We start from the raw sequence: 17,464 nt of genomic DNA, 5'->3' as shown, positions 1-17,464 counted from the left end.
GCGCACTTTTACTCACCGGGCTTTTTGTAACTTGTAACGGGCCGGGCTTTTTCCCGAATTTCGGAGGCCCGGCCCGGCCCAGCGGGCCTGTCATTCCACAAGTTTTGAAAATTTCAAAAAAGGGGAGACTCTTATGTGATTTTTTTCTATCAAAAAATTTTTTTCGAGTTTTTTTTTTGATATTTTTGATCAAACAGACAAACAATCCAAAAAGCACGAAAAAAAAAGAAAATTGTATTAAGAGCTCAAAATTCGGTTCAAAATGACAATATTTTTGCTACCGGGCCTTCCGGGAGGGGCCCGGGCCTTGAAATTTTCCTAATAGTAAAGCCCGGCCCGGCCTGGCCCGGAATTTTACAAGTATGCTTCTGGGCGCGAAATAATACCGTAACCCGAAATAATAAGTTTCACTTTTTTCGGGATTTCTCAAAAATCTTGGTTTTCTTAATTTTTTTCAAAATTTAAAGGTTACGAATTTATTGCAGACAAAAATTTCGCACATTCATTTTTTTTCTTACAAAAATGGTAAGCAAAAAAGTGGAACAAAAGAGCGCAGGAACTACAGAAAAGATGTTCAAATTATTAAAAATCAGTAATAATGCATCTTCAAAAAATCAGAACAAAAATTTCAGGAAAACGAATTTCCGATTTTTGGGAATTCGGGAAAAACTTTAGGAACATTGAAAATTCTTTTTAAAAAAGGAAAACGATTGAAAACAGCGGAAAAATTTATATAGTTTATCAGCTCGATTTACTGATTTCTGGTTTCCATACGGTAAGTACTGATTAATCCGTTTCTTCCAAATATCGGGTGCGTAGCCCAAAAAATAACTGCGATGAACAAGTTTCCAATATTGTGAGTAAACGGGAGAATGGAGATCAAATCACCGAAAATTTCTTGAGATAGATGAGAGAAAATCTGTAAAATTTGAAAGCTTTTTTGGATTGTGACGTGATTACTGAGGAGTTTGAACTTTATGATTCTGTTTTTAATGTTTTAAAGGTGGGGGGACAGGGGATTTTTCGTAGTTTTTTTGTAGCTAGAGTATGCATTCTACCGTCATGGTGTACAACGCTTAATGTCACTCTGCGTACAGCTGTCGTCCTCGCCTTTATGTATGCAATCGGGCGTGCGCTTTCTCTTTGCCCGCTTGGCTCAGTCGGTAGCGGCGCCGCACTCTCAATCATCGCCCTCACAAGTTCAACTCCTCGAGGGGCATCTTTGAACGAAATTTCGAGAACATTATTTTTTTCATGTCCCCCCACCTTTAAGAAAATTTTCCTGCTTGAATGAATAAAAGCTGCTGATGAAAAGGTGATCAAACGGAAAGGAAAATGTTGTTTGTGGAAAACGCATGTTTTTAAAAAATTTCGTTTTTGTGGTTTGGAGTACTGTAATGAATGTTTCGCAATGTTTGTACTGACATGAAGCGTATTTTGTCTAAGAGAAACACACCCTACACGTGCACTGTCAATTTGTCAGTTGTTAAAATACAGGGTGACCGATAAGTATAGGACGTTTCTAAACCTTTCCCATTTTTAGAAAACGTTTTTTAACTGTAATAACTCTATAAAAATGTTTAAAATATGTAAGAATTTTAGTTTTATGACAAGTAGTCATGGTTCGAAACTTGAGCTTTGACGGAAACCTTCAAACATGATAAAAATTCGGCTGTGCGCCGACGGTAGTTGACGCCAACATCGCCCTAGAACTTTTGAACTGTACATCACAGAAACTCCAAAAACCTGTAGGAGATTCCTGAAATTTTGCTCTTCGAAAGTCTCCACAAATCGAAGTCTACGGGATAGAAATCCGTGGAGTTAGCAAGCCTCAAATCTTTGCCGAAGTATCTGGGAACATGAGCGTCTAAGACCGCAATTGTGGATTTCGATCCACAAGACGGTGCTCAGTCTTATGATTCCAAAAACGTCCGGCAAAGTGCTGAGTGGTCCAGGGAAACAAATATTACATCAAAACTAACTTTTGACCGACCTGATTTCAACATTGAAATCAACAAAAACCAAAAAAGTTGTACCTTTTGTCTTGGTTCTATCCCAAACCATGAAACTTTCATGGAAAAAAACGGTTTGAAGATAAAATACGTTTAGGAGATTTGTTCTCACCTTTTGGTAACAATTGTTCCTGTTTCCGACGGTTTGGAAGAGTTTCATCAGTAAAAATCTTTACGTCGTCCCACATCCCATCTGACAGACGGCGCAGGTGGAGGTTGTAAAAAAGTTTTTTTTTTAATTTTCGAGTCTGCGGGCCACGGATGTAATGGATAAGAATTTTTTACGGTAGATGCGACAACTGAGAATGTTGAAATCCTATTTGACAATTTTTTGAACCATGCATCTAAGGTCAAAAGCCATTATATCTTTCAATTTGACGTTTGATTGTCCCCCGAGTCTGGCGAACGCTCAAAGTGAATGACGGTCCCTGCTTCGGCTTTAATAGGTCCCTCTGATCCTTTTTGTTAATTCCGAAAACATTTCGGACACTTGATGAGAAAATTCCAAGTTTCTAGAAACATCAAAGCATGCACCCTCTCTTGCTTAACGTCTTAATCCTGGGTTGATGTGGAGACGTCTTCATAATTACGAACAAAAAACAAAATGATACCGAATAGCAAGATTCACTGCCTATATAGGGTCTCTACTTTCTGTACGTTTCGAAAAATTTTCAAAATTATAATTGGCGCAGGATCAAGGAGGTTTCGAAAAAACGTCCTATACTTATCGGTCACCTGTATTGGTGAAATTATGATGAAGACATTTCCAGGTTGAAACATGTTTGATATGTTTTTATAAAATATCCACTAACCTCCACAAGAGTGTCTTCAAGAAAATGATAAAAACATGCGGCGGTAGTTAGGGTCCATGCCAATTCGTTCCGGAAACTTCTCTCCCTAGACCTGGAGCCCTTCGGGACAAAAAATGTGTCTCGAAATTTGAACAAGTAGACAGCCAGGAGAAAAACACAACATGACAGGAGTACCATGGATAAAGGGAAGTTTGGGATTATCATTATTTTCTATAAAATAGGATAAAAGCGTAGAAAAATCTTCGGGAAACCTGCCCAATTTAATTCCAATGTTGCATCTGTTCTATTGGAACTGAAGTATTGAGCTAATTGTGAGTGAAATTTAAAAACTGGTGCTTGGTAAGTAAAATAGAGAATCATGGGGTATATGATAACAAACGAGAAGCCAATCCAGTTGTTGGTATACATATGGTCTTTTGGATAGTAAGCCATGACTACTCTAAATACAGATAACATAACGACAAGAGTTCTCGAGTAGGTGCTGCAAGCCAAATACAAATGATACATAGCCAAAACAAAGGGATGATTCTCGTATTCAATAAACCAAGCGTTTTCGAATCCAGATTGAGGGATTCTGATCAAAGCCATGTCTGTCATAGACACCAACAAATTCTAAAATATTTTTTATTTTACCTGTGAGAACCCAAAACAAGAATACTCTGAATGGTTTTTTAGAGTTTTTCGGATTGTCGAAAATTTCGGAATTCCGCATATTAATCTTGTCCAAAATAAATGTACACCAAGAGAGAGCATCTTGTTAAATCTTTCTTAATGGTAAAACGATTACTGTATTTCTCGAGTCTATGTATTTTGATGTCATTTTTTCGATTTTTAACAACTTCCAACGTTTTTTTAAATGCAATTCAGAAAAATGAATAGAAATGATAAAAAAAAACAATGAAAATCCTAAAAGATAAGAGAAAATACGGTGGTTCGCTCTTGTTCAAAAAAAAGTTGAACGAGATATTTTTTTGAACGTGCACTGCTTTCGGAAAAGAGAAAGATTTATAAATTTTCAATTTTTTGATTATTTCGATTCTCTAATTTCAAATAGTAATTCCACTTTCCATCACAAAAACGCATAAAAACTGTAAAAAAATTAACAACCAGATTTCAAAAACGAAAAAAAAAATATACAAGTTATTCCGCTTTTGACATACCGTAGTTTAAAAAGCTCAGATTCCGAAAAAGTTTGGAAAAAAGTTAGCAGCGAAATTTTCCTAATTCCGTATTCAGTTCCGAACATCCCTAAGTAGAAAAAACTTACGGAAAGCACAATATTCATCACTGTCACACAAAGTTGTGTAGAGATAGAATTTTTGATTATCTTATTAGATTTGTAGACTTTGTAAATAGATCGAAATATAAGAAGTCCAGTCGGGATCCAAGTGCAAAATGCAATGAAGAAACTCCACCTGGCCATGTCTGAGTGAGCCCATTTAAAAAGGTAAGGAATTACAGTTGACTCAATTATGGTGGCGTTTACTTCGGGAATGGTAAAGTTGCCATCAAATAAAGTTACATTGTCAAAAAAGAGAGTGATATTATCAGAAGACATGTTTCAACTGAAACTAAAATGAAGAAAATGTAGACACAATGTTTGTCACCTATCGCACAGAATCATTCGTTTCACTGATTTTACGCCGTACATTAATTCAAGTTAAATGAGCACGAGCTTGATAATAATTATTATCACTTGACTTGTCATCTGTTGGAGAAAAGAAAGGGAAAAAAGATCAAGATTCGTCAATTATGAATCATGAGCTCACAAGAATAAAAATACTTCAAGTATAAAACTCATCGAATTTCAGCCAGAAATATCAAGTTCAGACCAGTGATGGGAGGAAATGCATTTTTCCGAACTACGGAAAACGGAAACAGAAACGGAAAGGGAAATAAAATTACAATTTACGGAAACGGAATCGTAAATTTTTCAAAAACCGGATTTTTCAAAAAACGGAAATTTTTCTTTTTAATTTTCAAAATTAGAAACGGAAACGGAAATTTCTATTTTTCTTTCGGACATAAAATATGCACTTCAAACATAAAAATATACACTTTTTAACGTTTAAAGGCAATATTTGCATCACTTTCCATGCTTTTTTCCAAGCCAATTTCAGTTTGATGTTTTTGTTGTTTTCTACATTTTTTCCGTTTCTGCTTCAAAAAATTGCGGTTTTTACGGAAAACGGAAATGAAATTTCACTTTCACGGAAACGGAATCGTAAATTTTTTTCATCGGAAACGGAAACGGAAAAAAAATCTCTAAAAACCGGGCAAAAACGGAAAACGGAAACGGAAACGGAAATTCCTCCCATCACTGGTTCAGACCATCAAAAGTTTAAGACCAAAAATGACGAATTTCAGCAATTTAAACTGAGGAATAATGATAAAATGGTCATCGATGTTTGAGAATGTGTTTTCTGAATAAAATATAATTTCATGTTCACACGGCTGATGAAAAACAGTTTTGGCTGATGAACAACTATGTCAAAGTTAAGATTCAACTATTTCTTTTTAAGTTTTGTCACTGTTTCTATGTGAATTTCGTACTTTACGATTGTTTCCATAGAAATTCATGAAAACAATGGAATAGTCAAAAATGAAGCTAAAAGATAGAAAAAAGGTAGAAAAAAGAAGGTAGAAAAAAGAAAAGGTTAGGCGAAAAAAAGAAGAAAGAATAGAAATTTTTGATTTGGGAGAAACGGGAAATGTAGTGAAATTTTGGGAACGAATCACAGAAAAACTATCACTAAATGAATTTAGATGAGATAGAAAAAAGTGGGGAAAATAGGACGAAATCTGAGAACTGGAATTCAACGGTTAACTGGACGGGATGTAAAAAGTAGAAAAGATCGGAATCTTTAAACTTCGATTAAAAAAATGGAAGTCAGAGATGGAATTCGAATTTGTTAGAATATCTTCGCTGAGTTGTAGAAAAGTCTGATCAACTGTTTGGAAGAGGTGATGGTGGTTGGACAATGCAAAAGGAAGGCTGAGATAGTATGTGTACGTAAACAGGAAGATGGTAATTACAAATCTCAGTGAAAACTTGATGGGTGGCAATGCACATGCGGGGGAGGAATTAGAAAAAGAAAATGGTTAAAAACAGAGCGACATAGAACTTAAGCGACATAGAAAAACAGTGCGACATTGGACTTGTAGAAAAATCAAATCACAGTAAAGTTATCTCAGTTTGGATTTAGGAGTGAGATGGGCTAAAGGGAGGGGACGCAGTTTGAGGACTAGAATTTCGGGTTTTGTAGGTGAACTGGAATGATGGGTAGGGGCTAAGTGGAAGGAAAAGGGTTGGGGGGGGGGGGTGGATGAAGTATGTTTTTGAAAAGGAAGAGTAAAAGAAGTTTAAGACTAGAATCTCAAGTATACATGGAAAAAATGGATAAAACACAATAATGGATTATTCGTGGGGTTACACAAGATTAGATAATCAAACTATCGGACGAAGATTCACGGGTGACGTATAACTTGTGGAAGAAATCACCATTCATCGCCACTCTGGTGGTACATCCTTTGGGTAGAGATCGTCGAGATTAGGAACATCGTAAACCGCTGGATTAGGAGTTGTTATATTTCCCTGGAATATTTTTCATGGATTACTGGATTACAATTTCTAGCGCTCACCAACTCTGGCTGCTTCCACTCCTGAGTTTCGAAACCCGTATCAAACCGATAGATGGACCATCCTTTTGCTTGGTATTCTTTTTGTTTCGTCGTAATGGCGTCCAAGGTGAGTTGAGCGTACTTGCGTTCTGCGTCATTGAGTCTTGGCTATAAAATTGCTCATTATGAAAAAAGTAATATTGGGAACCTACAAACAAGGGATCGACGTAAAGTGCTCGCGGCCAGATATGCCATGGCGCGAAGACCTGGAAAAACAGTTTCAGAAACAATGAGTGAAGAAGTGTTTTTCTGATACGAGAACTAAAACTAACCATTTTCTCAGCTAGTCTTGAAGCAATCTGATCCTGAGTCAAACTCCAATCGAGTCCTGCTGGCAAATGGAATTCGTCAGATGGGAACTGGAAAAGAAATTCATAATTACTTCAAAATCTGGACACTTTTTACGTCGCTCTCAAAACATCACAAGACTTTTACAATAGGTACTACATATATCAAAATATTGATTTCACTAACATATGGCTCGTATTCATCTTCTTCTGGAGTTATTTCACGGGATTGTGGATCAGCGATCAACTGAAAAATAAAAAAGTTTGTATAAGTTCCAAATTATGAAAATAACAAAAAAACCTCGTCTTTTGGTAGATGCGACTCCATTTGCTAACTTGGAATCTGGGAGAGCAGGATCTTGCAAATATGACAAATACAGCTATGGAGGTAGACTTTTACTGAGGTAATGGAAGAGGGCTTTTTACCTTCTTTAAGCGCTCCGCCCATTTTATAAGCTCGCGCCGCCATTTCGGCTCCTCCCATTGCTCGTGTGATTATTATAGTGCGGAAATAGTGTTTATTGCATGGAGTGTCAAAATTGGTGTGTTGTCGGGACATCAACAGCAGGTGAAATATAAATAAAGCTATAAACAAGATAGAAGAGGACATTTCGAAGGCTTACGGTAGTCAGAATAATCGTCGCGAGTGCAGACTTTAAACTGAAAATAACTTCAAATTCAAAAAATTTATTTGATTTCTATTTTGCCGCAATTCAACGGTCTACAATGAGAAAAAATTTGTGGACTATACAGCACAAGAGAAATTCGAAATGGCTTTTTCAAAATTTTCGGAACTGTTAAAAATTCCGAGTTTTGAAGTTTCGAAGTTTTCTATTTTCGGAATGTTTCGATTTCTAATTTTGAACGTTTAGAATACTCGAAATTTGAGAATTTTCTGATTTTGAACAATTTCTGATAAGAAATCCCACCTTCAACCGTGGAAAAACAATGGTGAAAAATCGACAAAAAGGGTTTGAGAAAGCAACAAATTAAAAGCAATTAAAAGTAAAACCGACACCCGCAAGAGAATTTGTTGTGTGCGCTTTTGACATACCATTGTCTGAAAATGTTTCATTTTGAAATTTGTCGGAATTTTCGCAATTTCGGATTCCGAAATTCAAAATTTGATCCACTCCGAGAATGTGAAGGAGGAAAAATTTTCCACCCTCAATGTTTTCGACTCTAAAAATCATTCCACATTAAACGTTCTTCCGTTCCCAATTAATTCTTGTTTTGACGGTACCCTCGAAAACGGCAACGGTCTTCCTTCTGTTCGACTTAATTCCATAATTTCTGACTACATACCTGTCCTTATAATCGGCCACCCTTCTGTCGAAATTTCAACAGGAAATGCTCAGGTAGGAAGGGGGCACTAATTGGGGACTTTATGGAAACACCTCGTGCTCTACCAGGATCCAGCACTTTAATTATGACGGAAAGTTCATATGAAAGGTCTATTGAATTTTGAAATTTTGTTTAAAGGTGGGGGGACAGGAGATTTTTCGTAGTTTTTTTGTAGCTAGAGTATGCATTCTACCGTCACGGTGTACAACGCTTAATGTCACTATGCGTACAGCTGTCGTCCTCGCCTTTATGTATGCAATCGAGCGTGCGCTTTCTCTTTGCCCGCTTGGCTCAGTCGGTAGCGGCGCCGCACCCTCAATCATCGCCCTCACAAATTCAACTCATCGAGGGGCATCTTTGAACGGAATTTTGAGAGCATTATTTTTTCATGTCCCTTCACCTTTAACACCTGGAATAAGTTATTTTGAGTTTTACAGAAAACATTGAAATGAAGTTCCGGTAAAATCTCTACTCAAAAGGCCGTTCTCAAAGTTTGAACTGGTTTATATTTGTTTCTGTGAAAGATATCAAAAACATGTCAACTGGGCTAGCTCAAAATTGACAGTGTTATGAACTCCTTTCACGGTAATTTCTTCTTTTTGACGGTAATTTCTTCTTTTTTTTCGAGGAATCCGAGATATTGAACTTTGAGTAAAATTGAAATTTCATAGACCAAATGAACTTTCTGTCATATTGGAAATGTCGGGTCCTGATTGAGCACGAGGTGTTGCCTTGAAGCCCCTAATTAGTGCCCCTCCCATTGGGGCTACCCGAGCTTTCTATTTGAAAATTTTTAGAGAAGGGTAACATAGTATACGAAAAAAGATGATGAGCAATTATAGGATTAATGCAAACGGAAGGGAGACCCGAAATGTGCCAGAATACAGAAGTCGATGTAAATTTAAGTCAAAGTTGGTGATTCCGCGTTTCATGTCAGGTTTATCGTAAATCCATTAGCTTTGTTCTGAAGATCGATGATACCGGTTCAGCTACCCGAAAGCCCCGCCAGAAGCCATGTGTGAAATTCCTAGCTGTTAAGAGATGTACACTGTTACGACAGAATGCATACCGTCGATTCAAAAAAAAATTCGAAAAATTGCCCAAAACCCTTAAGATCAATTGACGGGACTACAACTTTTAGAATTTTTGTTTATCGCATCTGCCATAATGTTAATGAAAAATGAAAACGAGATATAAAATCAATTTGATGCTGATCATTCACACGAGAATATGTGTATAGAATTGAAAATCTCATGAGTACATTTCTAGGTACTGCCAACTTCAAAAATCCATTTTTATCACAAAGAAAACCTTTTCTGCATTTTCATATTCCCCTTCCGATTTGAAGTTTTATCTCCAGACGAAATATCTCTATTATTTTCTGTTCAATGGCCTTCTGGCAATATCATATGCCTAGAATTTTCATTAATACGTAAAAGCTCAAGTGACTGAACTACAAAACTTTAAAATTTTGTTTATCGCATGAGGCACAATATCACTGAAGCATACCTGGAGAATGAAAAATCAGAAACGCATGTGATAATTGTTGTCATATATTTTTCTCTTTTCAAATTCAAAAAAAGCAAGGGGCTGAGTTGAGAAATAAAAAAATGAAACTAAACTTTAAATTTCGACAAGTTTTGAGAAAAAAAAATACTGGGATAGAAAAAAGTGACAAACATAATTTGCATATCGGAATCCGCTATCAATTTTCAAAAATGAAAGAGTTGTCTGAAAAATCGCATGCTTCTTAAAAATGCTGTATGAAGGCCAAATCAAAATTTCCAAAAATGCCAAAATTTGTGAAAATCGGAATATTCCGAAATTAAGAAAAAATCTAAAAAGGCTATCCCGAACATCACTGTATGACACTAGAATTCTTCCAAAAGACGAATGTGTGTAATTTCACTATCTACTGCGATTTGTTAGATGATGTGACAGGTAGCACCTCTATTTAGGACGGTAATACGGCTATTAGAGAGATGAAAAGGGGTATTCGAGGAGACAAATGAGTTAGCAAGACAGGTGGGGCAAACAAAAAAGACAGGCATTGTTTTATTGTGACTGCATAACACATAAAAACTTGTTTCTTGTAGGGCACTAAGGTGCCAGTCTTGTTGAGTCTCAATGTTTGAAGGAATGGAAAAATTTCATTGGAACTTTCCAATTAGACGCCCTGGAATTCAGCGTTCCTCAACTGAAATTTTTGGGGAAGTCCTTTTCTGAAAACTATCTGAAAAAAGGTTGCATGATCAGAACAAATATTTGAATATTTATAATTCATTTAAAAATAATCCACAATTGGAACAACTTTCAAAAAGTCTGAAAAAAATTTTTTGACGTTTTTCACAGAAATAATTCACAGAAAAAAAACAACATTTTGGGCTGAGGGAAATGAACAGAGCTTACAAGCTTGGCTCCGGTCAGGGAGAGGAAAGATGGGGTTCAAGTGTGAGTATGATTACAAAAAAAAAACATCATAAGAAAATTATCTGGAGGAATTACAGAGTCGGTAAAATTAAAATAAGGGTGAATAGAATAAAGAAGCAGAATAGAGTTTTGGTAATGGATCTTTGAAAGGAGTGATGAAAAAAATTAGAGTAAAGTTAAACTTTGAGGTGAACTTTAAGGTGAACTAAAATTACAAGCTTGTCTCTGGTCAATGTGTTTTTGAAAAAAAGTGTTATAAGAAAACTATTTGAGTCAATCACAACATTATTAAAATAAGAAAAAGAGTGAAGACGGAAGAAATTAAAAGGAATGGGAAGTGTTTGGTCGTAAAATAGCGAATAACGCGGTATTGAACTATACGAACTATATCAATTCAGTATCTCTGACGTAGATTGAAACAGTTCGGCCTCTGATATTTACGGTTACAATTCTACCATCAACTGTGACATAATCGAAAAACTCTACCGGGTTGATAGATATTAGATAGAAATTACGATTGAACCTATATTTTGTGACAGGTTTTTGGGGTGTAGTTGTAGCAACGGAAGTTTGTAATCCTTCGAGAACATTTTCCGGTGTTATTTCGTCATCCACTACAACAGTCAAAAATTTCAGCTCCAAGTTGCTTCCTTGACGGAGACGTTTCAAAAATTGATTCATATCCTTGAGTGTCATCCATATTTGGCCGAGATAAACATTTTTTGCATTTGTAACCAGAATATCCTCCAGGTGGAAATGAGATTCTCCTCTTCCATCTTCATAATTAGTTTTACAGATATGCAACTCTTCAAATTTCCGGGACAATATTCCTTCCGGAACTCTCTCCAGCAGTGGCACATGAAGATTAACAATAGGAGTGTCAAAATGATTGACAATGTCGTAGTTGGCTTGGTCGGAGCCGGTTCTTTCAATATGAAGGCAAATAGGATTGCCAATATCTTCGAGCACAGACTGTAGATTAAAGTTTGTTGCATCTGCAGAAAAACGAATTGTGTCCACTGCTGAATGGTTGATAACAATCTTCAATTGATCAAAAAAGTTTCTAAACTGCCATTTTCTGGTATCTTCAACATATCCTCCCAACCAGATTTGGGACAATTGGCGATTTGTTGACCACAAGTTATTGAATGGCAACGGAAAATAAAACTTATCTCCGGACATCATCTCAACTCCCATATCAACTTGATTTGGGTGGAAATTGAAAAATATCCGTTTCCCTTGCATTCGCATTGTTCTGACGAAATAACAAAATTTACGGGACATGAACGACAATATTATCCTGAAATTTGTTTTTTGAAACGGATGATAATTATGTAGAATTAATTAACTCACGAATCTCGTTCAGACATGAATCCTAGAATTATACGAACAACTTCTGCAGGAATAGCAAACATTTGAAACTTCTTGTGTCCTTTTTTCATCCTGATCAATTTAGTAGAAACTAATGAGGGTGACAGCTGCCGTCGCACGAGACGTGGCAAACCGTGCGCTGAACGATGCAAACACGCCTCCAAGAATACCAAGACAAACACGCCTCCAAGAACTCTTGGTAATTGATAATAACGTGCCACACTCTTGCAAGTTGCTGAACTACAGGGTGGCCGATAAGTATAGGACGTTTTGAAAGTGCTCCCATTTTTTCAATTTGAGGATTTTTCGAGAACAACCTTTATTAAACAACAAAAAATAAGCAGAAAATTTGATTTTACAAGAGAAATTCGAAGTTGGATCCACGAGCTTTGACACAGGCTCTCAAACGTTTCTTCACCGAATTGACAGTGCGCCGCAGGTATCCGTCGTCGATCGAAGCCCATGCTACCTCGAGAGCGGCCTTCAAGTCATCGACAGTAGCAAAAACTTTTCCCGCGATCTTCCCTTCCAACATGCCCCAAACGCTGAAATCCATCGGATTGAGATCCGGGCTGGAAGCAGGCCACAAGTTCTTGTCCAGGAATCCAGGGAAATGCGCCTCCAAGACGGCCAATGTCGATCTCGAGCCATGGGACGGTGCCCAGTCTTGTTGAAGGATAAATGGACCACCAGCAAAGTGCTGAGTGACCCAGGGTAACAAATTATCCATCAACACAATCTTTTGGTACACCTCCGAGTTGATTTTCACATTTCTTTCAATGAAAACCAACGGAGTTTTACCGGTTGCCGTGATACCGGCCCAAACCATGACACTTTTCGGGAAAAGGCGGTTATGGGCAAGACGACGTTTCGGAGACATGCTGTCATCCTTTGACAATAACTGTCTCTGGTTTTGACGGTTGGGAAGAGGTTCAATAGTGAAGATCTTCTCGTCTGTCCAGATAACGTCAGAGACGCGGCGCACTTGAAAGTGCTGGAGTAATTTTCGGCATTTTTCGAGTCGCATCGCTTTCGATTTGTCCGAGAGGTACTGTCCACGACGTAGTTTGTAACTTTTGAGCTTCAAGTCGTTCTTGACAATCGATTGGACAGTGGATCGGGCAATTCCAAGCTGTGACGCCATCCTATTGAGACTCAATCCATCATTTCGAATGATCCGTTTCTTGATGATTGCACGGTATTCCGGGTGTTGACAGAACGTGGACGTCCGCTTTTTTTTACTTCAGAAGCATCTCCTCGCTTTTTGATAGCAGCGACAACGTTTCGAACCGTCGAAGACGAAATTTGAAGGCGTCGAGCGATCTCAGCACTTCCGAGGCCTCTCTTGAACAAGAGTTCAATGGAAGGACGATGAGGAGAACTTTTCATAGCTCGGCGATATGGAGAAGTGAGAACAAATGACTGAGAAGCTTACTTAAATAGTCTCTGGACTTTCGAAAAGTTTCGAAATTTTTCGAAAATATCCCTTGGCACCGTGCCAGGGAACGCTGAAAGCGAGCGTCCTATACTTATCGGCCACCCTGTAATTATCAAATAGAAGAGCAGAATCTCTTGTTTATTTGGAGGATGTTTTAGTAAAAATGGAAAAATTACCGTGAAAACGTATAGTGAAATGTCACTCCACTGTTCGAAGGTGGTTTGGGTAGCTTTTTTTGTTTGTCGCCAATTTTCTACTGAAACTCATCACAAAAGTATTCCAAAACAGTATTTTAACAAGGACAGTACCTGTCTATCCGAAATGTATGCGACAAGTACGACATTCCTGCCAGGAGACATAATTTTTGGTCCCACTTCTGACCTGAGAGGTCAAAAACGAGTTAAGCAAAATGAAATAAAAGTCACGATATTTAAAAAAAACGTTTCAAATATAGTGCCCTTACAGGAAGAAGAAGTTAAGCAAAAAATTTTGCTATTAATGGTTTTGCTATTAATGGTATTTATAAAAATACAGGGTGGCTATTAATTATTGACACCGATCCAAGCCCTCATAACTCTACTAAAACTTGATGAAGTTATTCGAAACTTTGGATAAAATAATTTCAGACGCACAAAATTTATAATAATGCAAAAGTTTTTAAATAAAATTCTTTTCACTCTGACGACAGCCTTCAGAAGCTTCGGAAAGAAGGCAACGACGGCACGGAGGTATTTTCGACCTTTTTACGCCCATATCTTCTGAAGGGGGGTCATCAGAAGTGTGATATTTTGAATTTTCATGAAGACACTATTTGGGTTCAATACCCTAAAACTGAATAATTTATTGGTTTCAAGGTTAGGAAGAAATCGATCCATTCTTGTGCTTAGTTCAACTACGGAAAATTGAGCTTGAACCACCCTGGGGTGTCTTTAGCACTGAAAACCGTGGCTCATTCTTGTCAAAACGTCCTATATTAACGTAGGATTCAGATTAATGCAAAACTTTGATAACGTAGACTTGTTTTATAGCTGATTTTGGTTCGAAAATTGAGGAAAACAAGGGATTATTTGCAATTTCCAGTGATTCCATCAAAGATCAGAATCGTGGCGGCAAGCGAAATTATATTTGCAATTTTCAATTACTGGCAGACAGATGACATATTTTTGAATATAATTCTGCAATTTCGAGGGACCTTTGTTGCCATCGACTGTAAAAATGATTACCCCAAAGTAGTGTCCTCCTGTGAGTGTTTAGGAACGTGCCGCGTAGAAACTTCCAAGCTTTTTTAACCACAATACTCTGGTGTCCCTCTCCCTGAGAGCTCACTGACAAGCTAGAAGTCTAGAAAGAATCGAGAGAGAAAGCTAGAAAGAATGAAGGCTAGAAATTGTTCTTTTCTGAAAATAATTTTCATCAAGCGTTTTGAAGTCAGCAGCGAGCTTTCTGTAACACTCGTCTGAATTTTAGCAGATTCTCTTGTTCACGACTATAACGATGGTATCTGATGTCACAGATACCCCAAAATCAGTTATTAGATAGCCCACGTCAATGTGAATAAGAAAACATTTATTGGCAGTACTTTCGACTAAGACGCGGTCCACACGGACTGGTTTTGTAACATCAGTCATGAGGCCATTTTCAATTGTTCCGTTGTTGATCGAAAAAAGGGTTGGAAAAAGAGCCACCATTCAGTTCAGACGTAATATTATTTGATGAAATTTGACAGGGAAATGCACAATGAGTAGAAGAATAAGAAAAATATAAAAGAACACATATTAGTGCGTCTGGTATGCATCATATCTAGCTCGCAAGTTTGGTGTTAATAATTAATAGCCACCCTGTATTCATGTGGTTGCTTTTACCGTACAGACAATTACGATGTTGACTGGTAGCTGCACGTTTACGTAAACAGGTGGACTTTTCCCAGAGGGCACACCCTTGTCGCGTAGAGCTGACCTTGCCGCGTAGTATGCCATTGTTTCGTATGTCTTGAAGAGCAAACGACCGATCAATGGCAAAACACGCCTTCACGTAATCAGTCAAACCATTCATTCCCTCCTCATACATTTATTTCTTGTTGTTATCGTTTCAACTAGGTGATACAATTTCTTACAATTTCCAATATTTCAGGCATATCGATCATGCCAGTTTTTGCTGTTCCAGTTGGGCGAGCTCCACGAAAGAGATGTTACTCCGATGCTGCCAATGAACCGTCTACTAAACAGAAAATGTCTGTAGAATCAGCGCCATGCTTGGAAAACAAGCCAGGCAGTGTAATTCCACCGATCACTTCTATACCTGACGAACAGCCACCGCGACTCCTTCTTTCAAAAAAAGAGGTCTATGATCTGGCTGGAAAAGTTCGCACACTGACCAAGTTGATGAAGCATCCAGTAGATATTTTTTCAATTCTCTTTCTCATTAATTCAAAAAAGTTACGTTTTTAGGATTTTGGCTGAGAATTTTTGAAAATCTTCACTATTCCGGAAAAATTTTTTGATTCCTTTTCTAATGGGGCTTTTTTCGAATTGCTTTTTGGAATTTTTCAAAAATCACATTAAATAATATGAAGATTTTCAAAAATGAGTTTCGATTCTGAAAATATCCAATAAAAATACCTTTAATGCTGAGAAAATGCATATTTTTGGTCGAAATTTAGTACTGAACACGATATTGGAGTCATATTCAAAATGAGCTGAAAACTCTGATGAAGCCGTTTTCAGCATGCTAGAAAGTGTCTATGTACAAATTTCGCTAATTCTCAACCGGCACTTTGAACCCTTGAAATAAACAGAAATTCGTCGAGTTTGCCAGTGAATTTAGTTTTAAAAATATAAAAATCAGAACTCTGACTTTTTACTTATTTCTGTTATTTCAGAGAGCCGCTATTCCGGAGCACAAAAACAAGATGGTGGAGCTTCATAACTATCTCCAAGCTGTAGTCGCTGCCAAATGGACCATCGCCACTACCGAAACCATCTGCAATCACAAATACGTCTGCGACAACATCCAGAAATCCGAAGAAGTCGTTATCCGTTGCGTGGTTCTGGGCGAGGATTACACTACTGTGACTAAGGAAGTCTACTGGGAGCAATACAACGTAATACAATCATATCACACGCGGTACATGTTTTTCTACAAATATTATTACTTCTTCTTTTTGTACTGCATCAGTTATTCCATGTTTTAGATGCGCTGATCTGTTCCAACAGTTTCTACAGTTTCACTCTCTTTTCAAAATTCCTGTTCTCTAATTTGATCCTTTTTACTGATTTCATTTTTTGATAAACATTTTATTACAAAAAGAAATATATTTGAAATCAATTCCTTTTGTTAGTTCTTACATTTTAAAAAAGATTGCCGTTTGTTCCTTATGAACCATTACTTTGTTTTTTATCGAGCACTTTTCTAACATTAACTGAAATGTAAAACTTTGAAAATTTTTTATTAACAAGAAATTAAAAAAAATTCTTCACATTCCACGCACATCTAAGTTCCATTTTTGAATCCAATATGCCCGTTTTGGAATCGTTGGTTCAGCTGTTCCCATTGATCATCTGAAAAAAAAACAATGTTGGAATCTCAATATTGTTGGGCGGTAGAATTTACTTTTAACTTAGATTTTCCGATATATGCCTTCGAACAATTTAGTGGTTTCGGAAATCTCACATAGCTTGAACGTGTATGCGGAAGGAAAATGAGAGGAGTGATTGCAAACGATTGCTGGAGCAAGTGAACACAACATAGGAATACGAGGAAGAGTGAACGCATTTCTCAGCAGGAAGTCTGAAATTTGATGATTTAATTACTGATTGTGAAAGAGAGTCCATTTAGTACTTTTACGCATTTGCCTCGGAAACGAAAATTGTTTAATGACCCGAAAGTTCGAAAAAGACATTACGAAGATTGAAATTTTTCGATTTTTAAATATTTCGAATTTTCAAATATCACAATTTTTGAGTTTCTGAATTTTCCGATTTTCGAAAATTAAAATGTTTCATTCTCGGAATATTTCGAGTTTTTAAAAATCGAAAGATCAAAATATTAAAAACTTGAACAACAGAATTTCTTAATCTCGGATAATTTCGA

General features: G+C 37.1%; 4 protein-coding genes across 4 annotated transcripts; 1 reads left to right on the top strand and 3 right to left on the bottom strand.

The window, feature by feature from the left end:
* Positions 1-751: 751 nt before the first annotated feature.
* CBG26782 lies at positions 752-4,382 on the bottom strand (the record flags this gene model as incomplete). Its single annotated transcript, XM_045240764.1, has 2 exons — positions 752-919; positions 4,092-4,382. The coding sequence occupies 2 exons, from the start codon at positions 4,380-4,382 to the stop codon at positions 752-754; spliced, it is 459 nt and encodes a 152-aa protein (XP_045098838.1).
* A 1,947-nt stretch (positions 4,383-6,329) lies between these two features.
* CBG26783 lies at positions 6,330-7,120 on the bottom strand (the record flags this gene model as incomplete). The annotated part of the gene is made up of 5 exons (XM_045240763.1): positions 6,330-6,419; positions 6,467-6,613; positions 6,778-6,864; positions 6,980-7,039; positions 7,094-7,120. The coding sequence occupies 5 exons, from the start codon at positions 7,118-7,120 to the stop codon at positions 6,330-6,332; spliced, it is 411 nt and encodes a 136-aa protein (XP_045098839.1).
* Positions 7,121-10,950: 3,830 nt separating this feature from the next.
* On the bottom strand, positions 10,951-12,008 carry CBG26784 (the record flags this gene model as incomplete). The annotated part of the gene is made up of 2 exons (XM_045240762.1): positions 10,951-11,866; positions 11,920-12,008. 2 exons carry the CDS (start codon positions 12,006-12,008, stop codon positions 10,951-10,953), a joined length of 1,005 nt encoding a protein of 334 aa, XP_045098840.1.
* A 3,508-nt stretch (positions 12,009-15,516) lies between these two features.
* Positions 15,517-16,565, top strand: CBG08924 (the record flags this gene model as incomplete). The annotated part of the gene is made up of 2 exons (XM_002648698.2): positions 15,517-15,768; positions 16,254-16,565. 2 exons carry the CDS (start codon positions 15,517-15,519, stop codon positions 16,563-16,565), a joined length of 564 nt encoding a protein of 187 aa, XP_002648744.2.
* Between the last annotated feature and the right edge of the window lie 899 nt (positions 16,566-17,464).

Source organism: Caenorhabditis briggsae (assembly GCF_000004555.2).
Source record: "Caenorhabditis briggsae complete genome, chrX, whole genome shotgun sequence".
Taxonomy (NCBI): domain Eukaryota; kingdom Metazoa; phylum Nematoda; class Chromadorea; order Rhabditida; family Rhabditidae; genus Caenorhabditis; species Caenorhabditis briggsae.
This window is presented reverse-complemented; position numbering and strand designations above follow the sequence as displayed.